The sequence below is a fragment of the Emys orbicularis genome, chromosome 2, assembly GCF_028017835.1.
Source record: "Emys orbicularis isolate rEmyOrb1 chromosome 2, rEmyOrb1.hap1, whole genome shotgun sequence".
NCBI classification, from domain to species: Eukaryota; Metazoa; Chordata; order Testudines; family Emydidae; genus Emys; species Emys orbicularis.
This window is the reverse complement of record NC_088684.1, coordinates 4066317-4078319: the sequence shown is the minus strand read 5'-3', so window position 1 is coordinate 4078319 and position 12003 is coordinate 4066317. Positions and strand designations below refer to the sequence as shown.

The following is a 12003-nucleotide window of genomic DNA, read 5'->3' as shown; positions in this document are numbered from 1 at the left end:
GCCCGCAAGGGCGCCTGGGAGTTGTAGTCCGAGCGGGGCCGCTGGGAGCACGCAGGCCCCCTGGCGAGGCACACGGGGCAGGGGCAGCCCGCCCGTTGCCCATCACTGGGTGGCTCCTCCCAGGGGCCTGGGGCCCCTGATGCTGTGTAACCCCTCCCAGCTGGGCTTGGCTGCAGTGACCTCCTCCCCCAGGCCGGCTGTCGGACTGCACATGGATTCTGTGCCCACCCTTCTAGGGCTTGGCTCAGGGATCAGGTCCCTAAATGTATTTGGGCTCCAACCTCCCTGAACTAACCCATTTGAACACGAGTATTTTTTACAAAAACATCCAATTGTGATTTTAAAATGTTCAGTGGGGAGTCCATCCTGAGCCTGGGTAAGGTTTTGCCAAAGGTTAATTACCCTCACCTGACCTGTTAAACATTTACACCTTATTTCCAGTCTGAGTTGGTCTAGTTTCAGCTTCATAGAAACGTAGAAATGTAGGGCTAGAAGGGACATTGAGAAGTTAAAGTCCAGCCTCCCAGTGCTGACGCAGTACCAAATAAACCCAGATTAATCCTGACACGTGTTTGTCCAACCGGTTCTTAAAACATCCAACAGGGATCCCCCATTCTCCACTGGAAGCCATTGGAGATTAATTACCCTCATTGTTAGAATTTTTTCCCCTAATATCTAACCTAAATCTTCCTTGCTGCAGATTAAGCCCATTACTTGTGGTCCTACCTCCAGTGGACATGGAGAACAATTGATCCCTGTCCTCTGTAGAACAGCCCTGAACATATTTGAAGACTGTTTTCAGGTCCCCCCCTCAGTCATCTTTTCTCCAGACTAAACATGCCCAGGTTTTTTTACCTTTTCTTCATAGCTCAAGTTTTCTAAACCTTTTATCATTTTTGTCGCTCTCCTCTGGACTCTCTCAGGACACTCCCTACACTAACACAGGAACAAATCAACATACCCTTAGAGCCCCGACCGGGGTTATTCTATCTACTACCCAAGATCCACAAACCTGGAAATCCTGGATGCCCCATCATCTCGGGCATTGGCACTCTCACTGAAGGACTGTCTGGATATGTGGACTCCCTACTCAGACCCTACGCCACCAGCACTCCCAGCTATCTCCGTGACACCACAGATTTCCTGAGAAAACTACAGTGCATTGGTGACCTCCCAGAAAACACCATCCTAGCCACCATGGATGTAGAGGCTCTCTACACAAACATCCCACACACAGATGGAATACAAGCTGTCAGGAACAGTATCCCTGATGATGACACAGCACAACTTATTGCTGAGCTCTGTGACTTTCTCCTCACGCACAATTATTTCAAATTTGGTGACAATATATACCTCCAGACCAGTGGCACCGCTATGGGCACCCGCATGGCCCCACAATATGCCAACATTTTTATGGCTGACCTGGAACAACGCTTCCTCAGCTCTCGTCCACTCACGCCCCTTCTCTACCTACGCTACATTGATGACATCTTCATCATCTGGACCCATGGGAAGGAGACCCTGGAAGAATTCCACCATGATTTCAACAGCTTCCACCCCACCATCAACCTCAGCCTGAACCAATCTACACGGGAGGTCCACTTCCTAGACACCACCGTACAAATAAGCGATGGCCACGTTAACACCACCCTATACCGAAAACCCACCGACCACTACGCCTACCTTCATGCCTCCAGCTTCCACCCCGGACACACCACACGATCCATCGTCTACAGCCAAGCACTGAGGTACAATCGCATCTGCTCCAACCCCTCAGACAGAGACCAACGCCTACAAGATCTTCACCAAGCATTCTCAAAACTACGATACCCACACAAGGAAATAAAGAAACAAATCAACAGAGCCAGACATGTACCCAGAAGCCTCCTGCTACAAGACAGGCCCAAAAAAGAAACCAACAGAACTCCACTGGCCATCACCTACAGTCCTCAGCTTAAACCTCTCCAACGCATCATCAGTGATCTACAACCCATCCTGGACAATGATCCCTCACTTTCACAGACCTTGGGAGGCAGGCCAGTCCTCGCCCACAGACAACCCGCCAACCTTAAGCATATTCTCACCAGCAACCACGCACCGCACCATAACAACTCTAACTCAGGAACCAACCCATGCAACAAACCTCGATGCCAACTCTGCCCACATATCTACACCAGCAACACCATCACAGGACCTAACCAGATCAGCTACAACATCACTGGCTCATTCACCTGCACGTCCACCAATGTTATATATGCCATCATGTGCCAGCAATGCCCCTCTGCTATGTACATTGGCCAAACTGGACAGTCACTACGCAAGAGGATAAATGGACACAAGTCAGATATCAGGAATGGCAATATACAAAAACCTGTAGGAGAACACTTCAACCTCCCTGGACACACAATAGCAGATGTAAAAGTAGCCATCTTACAGCAAAAAAACTTCAGGACCAGACTCCAAAGAGAAACTGCTGAGCTCCAGTTCATTTGCAAATTTGACACCATCAGATCAGGATTAAACAAAGACTGTGAATGGCTATCCAACTACAGAAGCAGTTTCTCCTCCCTTGGTGTTCACACCTCAACTGCTAGCAGAGCACCTCACCCTCCCTGACTGAACTAACCTCGTTATCTCCATACTGATTTATACCTGCCTCTGGAGATTTCCATTACTTGCATCTGAAGAAGTGAGGTTCTTACCCACGAAAGCTTATGCTCCCAATACTTCTGTTAGTCTTAAAGGTACCACAGGACCCTCTGTTGCTTTTTACAGATTCAGACTAACACGGCTACCCCTCTGATACTTGTCTCCAATTTGTCCACATCTTAAAGTGTGCTACTCAGAATTAGACACAGTGCTCCAGCTGAGGCCTCATCAGTGCTGAGCAGAGCGGAACAATTACCTCCCATGTCTTACATACAACACTCCTCTTGCTATGCCCCAGGATATTAGCCTTTTTTGCAACTGGATCACATGTTGATGTGTATTCTGGTTGTGATCCATTACAACCCCCGTCTCCTTTTCAGCAGTGCTACCGCCTAGCCAGTTATTCCCCATTGTGTAGTTGCACGTTTGATTTTCCTTCCTAAGTGAAGTACTTGGCACTTGTCTTTATTGAATTTCATCTGGTTGATTTCAGATCCATTCTCCAATTTGCCAAACTAATTTTGAATTCTGATCTTACCCTCCAAAGTGCTCGCAGCACTTCTCAGCTTGGCATCATCTGCAAGTGTTATAAGCCCACAGAGCTTTGTTTCAGAAGATGGAGTGTATCTACCTTTACACTTGGATATAAAAGCACCAAAGGAGTCCCTGCAAGGGAGTGTTTGCAGTCACCACGAGGCCCCACAGGACCTGAGACCCATCGACTGAAGTGTACCTGCCTCTTATCGTCACTGCATTCTGACCCCATCCTACATGTTAGCCCCACCTCTGCTGCTTTCCAGAGCTCTCCCTGCACCTAGGTCTCTTTTCTGAGCCTTCCCTGCAACTCCTATGCCAGAGCTCAATAAGGAGCATTTAGTAGAGACTAGTAGCAGAGGGGTAGCCGTGTTAGTCATAAGAACATAAGTGATCTCTCTCCTGCCATCCATCTCCATCCTCTGACGAACAGAGGCTAGGGACACCATTCTTACCCATCCTGGCTAATAGCCATTTATGGACTTAGCCACCATGAATTTATCCAGTCCCCTTTTAAACATTGTTATAGTCCTAGTCTGGAGCTGTAAAAAGCAACAGAGAGTCCTGTGGCACCTTATAGACTAACAGACATATTGGAGCATAAGCTTTCGTGATGAAGTGAGTATTCACCCACGAAAGCTCATGCTCCAATACGTCTGTTAGTCTGTAAGGTGCCACAAGACTCTGTCGCTTTTTACTTAGAGACTGTCATTCATTCAGTGGATCATGATGATACCTGCTGAGTAACACAAATGTATCAATCATTGATCAGATAGGTTTCCACAACTGGATTTCAGTTCGCAATTGCATCCTGAAGTAAGAGAGTCAAGAGCATCAACACGCCCTTCCCGAAGCTTCCCTCCACAGCTAACTTTGCTCTCAAATACACAAGCTCTCCAACAAAAGTAAACATGAAGCCCAGAGGTGTTGAACACCCCCATTCCCACATTGAAATCAATAGATGCAGATGCTTGGCAATTCAATTCAATACAGAAGCTATATAATTTCCCAAGAGCCCCACACACCTCCATGGCAAGATCAACATGAAGCACTCATTTAGGTAACAGAGAAACTACATTTATGAAGTTTGCGGACGATACCAAGCTGGGAGGGGTTGCAAGTGCTTTGGAGGACAGGATTAGAATTCAAAATGGTCTTGATAAACTGGAGAAATGGTCTGAAGTAAGTAGGATGCATTTGTCCATACTGAATTTCAAAGTACTGTACTTAGGAAGGAACAATCAATTGCAGATATAAAATGGGAAATGACTGCCTAGGAAGGAGTACTGCAGAAAAAGATCTGAGGGTTATAAGTGGATTATCAACTATATATGAATCAATGTAACACTGTTGCAAAAAAAGGAGACATCATTCTGGGATGTATAAGCAAGACATGAGAAGTAATTCTTCCGCTCTACTCAGCCCTGATAAGGCCTCAGCTTGAGTATTGCATCTAGTTCTGGGCACCACGCTTTAGGAAAGATGTGAACAAATGGAAAAAGTCCAGAGACAAGCAACAAAAATGATTAAAGGTCTAGAAAAACCTATGAGGAAAGACTGAAAATATTTGGTTTGTCTAGTCTGGAAAAGAGAAAACTGAGGGGGGGACGTGATAAGTCTTTTCATAAAAGGCTGTTATAAAGAGATGGGTGATAAATTGCTCTCCTTAATCACCGAGGACAGAACAAGAAGTAATGGGTTTAAACTAGTGCAGGGGAGACTTAGATTAGACATTAGGAAAAAAACCTTCCTAACTGTAAGGGAAGTTAAGCACTGGAACAAGTTACCTAGGGAGGTTGTGGAATCTCCATCATTGGAGGGTTTTTAAGAACCAGTTCAACACCTGTTAGGAATGGTCTAAATAATACTTAATCCTGCCTCAGTGCAGAGGACTGGACTAGATGACCTATCGAGGTCCCTTCCAGACCTACATTTCTACAAAATCCTTTTGGTTCCGCTGTCAGTACACCAGCCTAGTATGGACGCAGGGGTAAGTTAATTGCATAGGAATTATGAGGAGGTCCCAAGAGAAGTCTTTTAAGAGGAGTTCTTCTTAATATAGCAGCACTGCTTCTAGGTTAGGCTAACTATTTCAATTGATAACATTACTTCTCAATAAGAACGGCTATACTGGGTCAGACCAAAGGTCCATCTAGCCCAGTATCCTGCCTTCCGACAGTGGCCAATGCCAGGTGTCCCAGAGGGAATGAACAGAACAGATAATCGTCAAGTGATCCATCCCCTGTCACCCATTCCCAGCTTCTGGCAAACAGAGGCTAGACACCCCATCTCTGCCCATCCTGTTTAATAGCCATTGATGGACCTATCCTCCATGAATTTTATCTAGTTCTTTTTTGAGCCCTGTTATAGTCTTGGCCTTCACAACATCCTCTGGCAAAGAGTTCCACAGATTGACTGTGCATTGTGTGAAGAAATACTTCCTTTTGTTTGTTTTAAACCTGCTGCCTATTAATTTCATTTGGTGACCCCGTTCTTGTGTTATGAGAAGTAAATAACACTTCCTTATTTACTTTCTCCACACCAGTCATGATTTTATAGACTTCAATCATATCCCTCCTTAGTCGTCTCTTTTCCAAGCTGCAAAGTCCCAGTTTTATTAATCTCTCCTCATACAGAAGCCGTTCTATACCCCTAATCATTTTTGTTGCCCTTTTCTGAACCTTTTCCAATTCCAATATATCTTTTTTGAGATGGGGTGACCACATCTGCACACAGTATTCAAGATGTTGGTGTACCATGGATTTATATAGAGGCAATATCATCTTTTCTGTCTTATCTATCCCTTTCTTAATGATTCCCAACATTCTGTTCACTTTTTTTGACTGCCGCTGCAAATTAAGTGGATGTTTTCAGAGAACTATCCACAATGATCTTTCTTGAGTGGTAACAGCAAATTTAGACCCCATCATTTTATATGTATAGTTGGGATTATGTTTTCCAATGGTGACATGTACCCAGTCAATATGGTGATAGTTGAAATCCCCCATTAGTGAGCTTTTTATTTTAACAGCCTCTCTAATCTCCCTGATCATTTCAGTCACTATCACCATCCTGGTCAGGTGGTCGGTAGTATATCCCTACTGCTATATTCTTATTCTTCAAGCATGGAATTACTATCCATAGAGATCCTATGATACAGTTTGGTGACTGAAAGCAATATCAGAGTGTGAATACAGACACTAAGAGTCAGCCCCCAGATACCTGAGTCTATGCTCCTGTCACACACAGTCCAATTAGAGTCATACTCAGAGTGTAATGCCAGAAGGGATCATTGGTCTAGGTCATCTAATCTGATCTCCGGTACCTCATAGGCCACCAACACCACTCAGCATCTACACACTAACCACAACAACTGAAACTAGACCAAAGCCCACAGGAGCATGTGAGCAAGAACCAGTCAGCTGTGCACTCAGGGGAGAGAGTGCTCACTGCCACCTCAGAGCCCTGGCCCTCCCTGCCCAATGTCCCATCTCCAGCTGTGGCCATCCCTGATGCTTCAGAGGAAGGAGATAAGGGGAGGTGTAGCTTTCTGACCCCTGCAGGTGGCAGGCAAATTCAAAGGACAGTTTCATGTTAAAGATCATTTGATTTTTTTAAAAACATGATTAAAGCAGCTAATGTGAATAAAGGCAGCTACTTTTTAAAGTTACTTAACAAGCCAGCAACACTTCTGAATTTAGAGCCGTTTTTAGCAGCTCTAAATAAATGAAACCCTAAAATCTCTTCACTATTTCATGGCCAAGACTCAGCACAATGAAATTTAACAGTTATAAATCCAGATTCTTCAGGAAGATACAAATTACGAGTCTTACATTGTAACCTAATGTTTGTACACTCGGTTTAAGACTAAGGGAAGCAATGGAGTCCTAACCCCTGCTTGGGTGAAGTGGAAGCATAAAATACAGCCAAGTAGGATATATTTGTGGCTATTCACTCTGGGCTATTTTATAGGACCCCTTGTCATACCACCTTGTCAACGACATTGGGATGATAGTTGGCTTTCCCCTATTTTGCAGTTTTGTAAGCAATATGCACAAGAGACTCCTGGGATGTTGGCTACCACCTTCTGATCCCCTGTGCAACTGGCACACATTCCAAGGAAAGACACCCCACACCATCTGCACTCAAAATCTTGACCTTTTTATTAGTTACAGTTCCAGAAAGGATAAACGTTAGCTCTTAGATCTTGTTGAAAGCCGCTATGTCAACACTCTGCACCTGAAATAGAACAAGAAATGCTGTTAAAGATCAGAAAATACGTTCCAGAGATTTAAGATGTACAGAAAGCACACTTACTGGGGTGGTCTCTTGACAGAAGACGTTTGCCCTAACCACCCTAAAGTTTATAAAGCACAATCCTTTATTAAAAGACCATTTTTTATAAGTCAACAATTAGTCCTGCGAATGGTCATATTTTAAGATTGGGAGCTTATATAACTAGTAATGGCAATCAGGAGGGATAGCCATTGGGCAGGAGGGATAGCTCAGTGGTTTGAGCATTGGCCTGCTAAACCCAGGGTTGTGAGTTCAATCCTTGAGGGGGGCCACTTAGGGATCTGGGGCAAAATCAGTACTTGGTCCTGCTAGTGAAGGCAGGGGGCTGGACTCGATGACCTTTCAAGGTCCCTTCCAGTTCTAGGAGATGGGATATCTCCATTATTATTATGATTTTTTTTTTTTTTAGGATCAGAGCCCCATTGTGCTGGGGCTTGTACAAACGGCAAGAAAAAGTTCCCACCCCAAAGAGCTTACAAATTAAAACTGGTTCAGACTCACCCTATAGAAAGGGGAGAAGTCCCATTTTTAATTATGGTCTGTGGGCCAGGATATAGTTTAGGACTGCATGTGCTTTCCTGAATCCACAGCAACTTCCCACAGATGTGAAAGGTTAGTTTGCACAGATCAAAGGGAGGAGATAGTTAATTTACTACATAAAGGCTATGTTAATATTTGTCAATGCGCCTTGTCACCTTCAGAACCACTCAGTGGGGAAAAACTAGCCTTCAGGATTGCCACTATTTCTGCTCTTTGTTTCTCTCCTTGTCCCCATCCTTGTGGGTCTCCTCTCTTCCCCACACAATAAGTCCCAATTCCACCTCTGCTGTGGACTTCACTCCACCCCACATCCATGTCCAATCCCAGCCGCTAAAACAATCAGCAACAAAATAGTGAACTGCTGTCCCTGACGCACCAAGAACTAGGCACCCCAATGAGTACAAGGGCGGTTCACACCTCAAAGCTATTGCTTCAGGCTGTCTGCAGGCTCTGGAACAGCATCCTTATACTCTTCATGGTTTCAAGGTTATCTTCACAAACATGGGGACTAAAAACTCAAGTCCCCTCCCACCCTTGAAAGTTTAGATGATGCAGAATCTGAATATACTGTAGGCTGCAAACACATGAAGTGGATCAAAATCTGGGGTGTGGGCTTAAGGGCCCAGGTGTTTGAAAGCACTGCAAGGCACAAGGGGAGGACTTACGTAGTCTTCAAACTTGGTGATCTCCTCCTCCAGTATGTCTGTTCCAATCTTGTCATCCTCCACTACGCACTGGATCTGGAGCTTCTTAATACCATAGCCCACTGGAACCAACTTGGAGGCTCCCCAAACCAGGCCATCCATCTGAATGGACCGGACGCACTCCTCCATCTTTGCCATGTCAGTTTCATCGTCCCACTAACAAAGCACAAAAAGGGACCTTAGAAGGTTTACCTACATTAGCATTAGGCTGTGGGACTATCTGTCAGGACTGAGGACTCTGCAATCCTCAACAGGATCAATGTGGTATGTATTCCAATTCCATACATAAATCAGCAACAAGGGGTTTAACACACTACCATATAGGGCTGCGATCAGGAAAGCAGCGAGGAGGTGCGAGATGGAACTCTTCTGTGCTCAGCAGAGAACAAGACTGACAAAATCATGAATTCTACTTGTTCCTGCCAATTTGCTAGGCAGCGCGCTAGTCAGTGATGCGCCAGTATTCAGCTCTTCCCACCTAGTTTTGCCATCAGTCTCTGTTAACGAGTCCTTTCTTTGATGAAAGGAGCCTTTCCCAGAGGAATCATCTCTCAAGTTTGACTCTGCATGAAGCGAGACCAAGTTACTGCAGAAGGTCTGGATTCTGCATACCTAAGGGGAAGTGTTCTTGGAATGATGTGTCACTTCTTCCATCTCTGGGTCTCAGCTTCAAGAACTAACTCTAAGCCCTTGATAGTTGGTAAAACTACTACTTAGCACTTATCTAGTTAGCCCAAAGTGTTGGGTAATCCTATACACTTCTGTTTCATTGTCCTCTTGAGAGAGTTTGTGCTTTACTGATCATTAATCTGTGCTTGTATTTCAGGCTTTTATTCCCTATATTTGTGCTCTAACAGGTGCAAGTTTTTCCAAGGGCTTTTCCACGCAGAGACGTCATGCATGGCAAGCCAGGGTGTGAACGTACAAACACTCTAGCCTGCCACACACACAGACTGAAACAGCAGTATGTCCAAGCGCACTATGGAACTTTTAGTGCATGGTAGCAGGGCCCACCTGCCCAGATAGCGCGCAGCAGGATAGAGAGCTACAGATTTACACCCCAGCTTCCCACGCTCTAACTGACCACGTAAATAAGCCCCAAGAGAAGAAAGATCTTCCAAACCAGGGGTGATCAAACTGCAGCCCACAGCACATCTGCAACTGCCATCTTTAATATGGAGCAGAACAGCTCACAGATCCCATCATGCAATGCTCAATGCCGATCCAAACAACTGCATGCTGATAGGTTCTGTAATTTATGCACCAGATCATCTACACAGGGCAGCTGCAGTCTGCAAGTTAGATGTAACCCACACACTCCTGCAATATTACAATCAATCTCAGGACAGGCACCCCGCTTCAGAGCCAAAACCGTTGTTGTGTAAGGAATAGCTTAAGCTGCTTACAGGCTTGACATCCAGAAGGATGGAAGACTTGGCAACGAGGCCAGGCTTTTTAGACTTCTTCTCCGCATACTGGCGTAGTCGCTCTTCCCGAACTTTGGCAGCCTCCTGGTCTTCCTCTTCATCCCCACTGCCAAATAGGTCAATGTCGTCATCCTCATCTTCGTCGTCAGCCTCAGATGGTCCTACTTTCTTTGCAGGTGGAGCAGAAGGGAGTTCCACTTTCTTTGGGGGAGCAGCAGGTGATTCCACCTTCTTCATTGGGGTGACATGCTTCATGGAAGCAATGGGCAAAAGAGGGAGAAAATAAATCCAAAGTGTAAAACAAAGCAGCAAACTCCACTCCCTGTCACAGTTAGGACTTGACTTGCCAAAACTAGACTATGCCACCATCCAAAGGCAAGAGCTCAAAGTCATGCAGCCAGGAGCTTGGTGTTTATATTCAAGGCACTCAATGGCCTGGGCCCAGCATATCTAAAAGAGCCTAAGTGCCAGGCACATGTCCGCAGGTTGCCTTCTCTAAGCAGCATAGCAACATGTACACTTAAAAATAACCCCCAAAACAAATTGCTCCAGCGCACAAACAATTCTTCCTGTGAGCAAGGGAGGGAAGAGAGGAATGAACCACGTTACGTAGGTTAATCTCACTGCCCTACTGGAAGGCACTTTAAAGGTATGTCTATGCAGCCAAGAAAAACCTGTGGCTGGCCTGTGCAGCCGACTCTGGCTCATGGGGCTCAGGCTGCAGGGCAGTTTCACAGCAACGAAACAGCTCCACGAACCACAGTCATCTGGCACAGTCCAGCCGAGGGTTTAATACTGGTGCACTGTGATGATGATTGTGAAGCTGGGTTGAGGTGGAGGAGTCAGAGGGTGGGATATTTCCCTTACTGATAAATGATGAACTAGCAATTGGCTGAGCCCTCAAGGGTTAACTCTCTCTCTACACAAGGCAGCAGGAATGGAGGGAGATATGCGCATTTCCCCTTTGCGGCCTTGTTAATTCTGAGACCGCAGCTGCTGCAAGTTCCCTCCATCCTGATCCCTGGTGTGTGTCCCCTGCTCTGTGGAAGATGGGGTAAGCGGGATGCAGGAGCAGGGGAACACCCTGACATTAGCCCCCCCCCTTCCTTCCCTCCCCCCCACACAGCAAGCAGGAGTCTCTGGGAGCAGCTCCAAGGCAGAGGGCAGGAGCAGCACATGGCAGTGGGGGAGGGACAGCTGCAATTGCTAGCCTGCTGGGCAGCTGCTGCACAGGGAACTTAGGGGAGTGGGGAGCTGACAGGGGGGCTGCCGGTCCACCCTAGTTCCAAGCCCCCACCAGCTAGCTGCAACGGGCTGCTCTTCCTGCAAGCAGTGGACAAAGCAGGCAGCTGCCAAACAACGTCAGAAGGGAGCATTACACAACTTTAAATGAGCATGTTCCCTAATTGATCAGCAACGAAACAACGTTAATCTGGACGACTTTAAGTGAGGAGTTACTGTACAAGTATTTATAGAATACAATACACAGGGGCAAAAGTTAGTTCCATTAAAGGTCTCCAATGCAGCCTCCAAACTGGGGCAAGATGCAACGGGTAAAGGATACTCAGCTCCCAGAGATATTACTTTTTCCTACTCGAGGCAAAGATTCTCACAAGGCTTGTGAGAACCAATAGGTCCCCAAGTCTGTCCATCTGTATAGGTCTCTCCTTGCTATATACCTAATAGGTACCAAGACGCTTAGTTTACTTAGTGTGCGCCCATTTACACTCAAGTGTTAATTACTGGCTTAGCATCACAGATTTTGGTGGACCTCTGCAGATTTGTCCCAGCTGAGGATCTGGCCCATCACATATCCTCTTCACTGGGCCTGAAGCAGGAGAATCCGTGCTCGG

General features: G+C 46.0%; 1 protein-coding gene across 6 annotated transcripts in view; it reads right to left on the bottom strand.

The window, feature by feature from the left end:
* Positions 1-7323: 7323 nt before the first annotated feature.
* The window catches only part of LOC135873553 (elongation factor 1-delta-like), a 32104-nt gene continuing 27424 nt past the window's right edge, over positions 7324-12003 (bottom strand). For all 6 annotated transcript variants that reach the window (XM_065398148.1, XM_065398149.1, XM_065398150.1 and 3 more), the window contains 3 exons: positions 10130-10399; positions 8685-8879; positions 7324-7422 (listed from right to left, as the gene is read on the bottom strand). In XM_065398148.1, the coding sequence (XP_065254220.1) occupies positions 7384-7422; positions 8685-8879; positions 10130-10399 (504 nt within the window). In that variant the 3' untranslated portion in view covers positions 7324-7383. The remainder of the gene's footprint in view (positions 7423-8684; positions 8880-10129; positions 10400-12003) is intronic.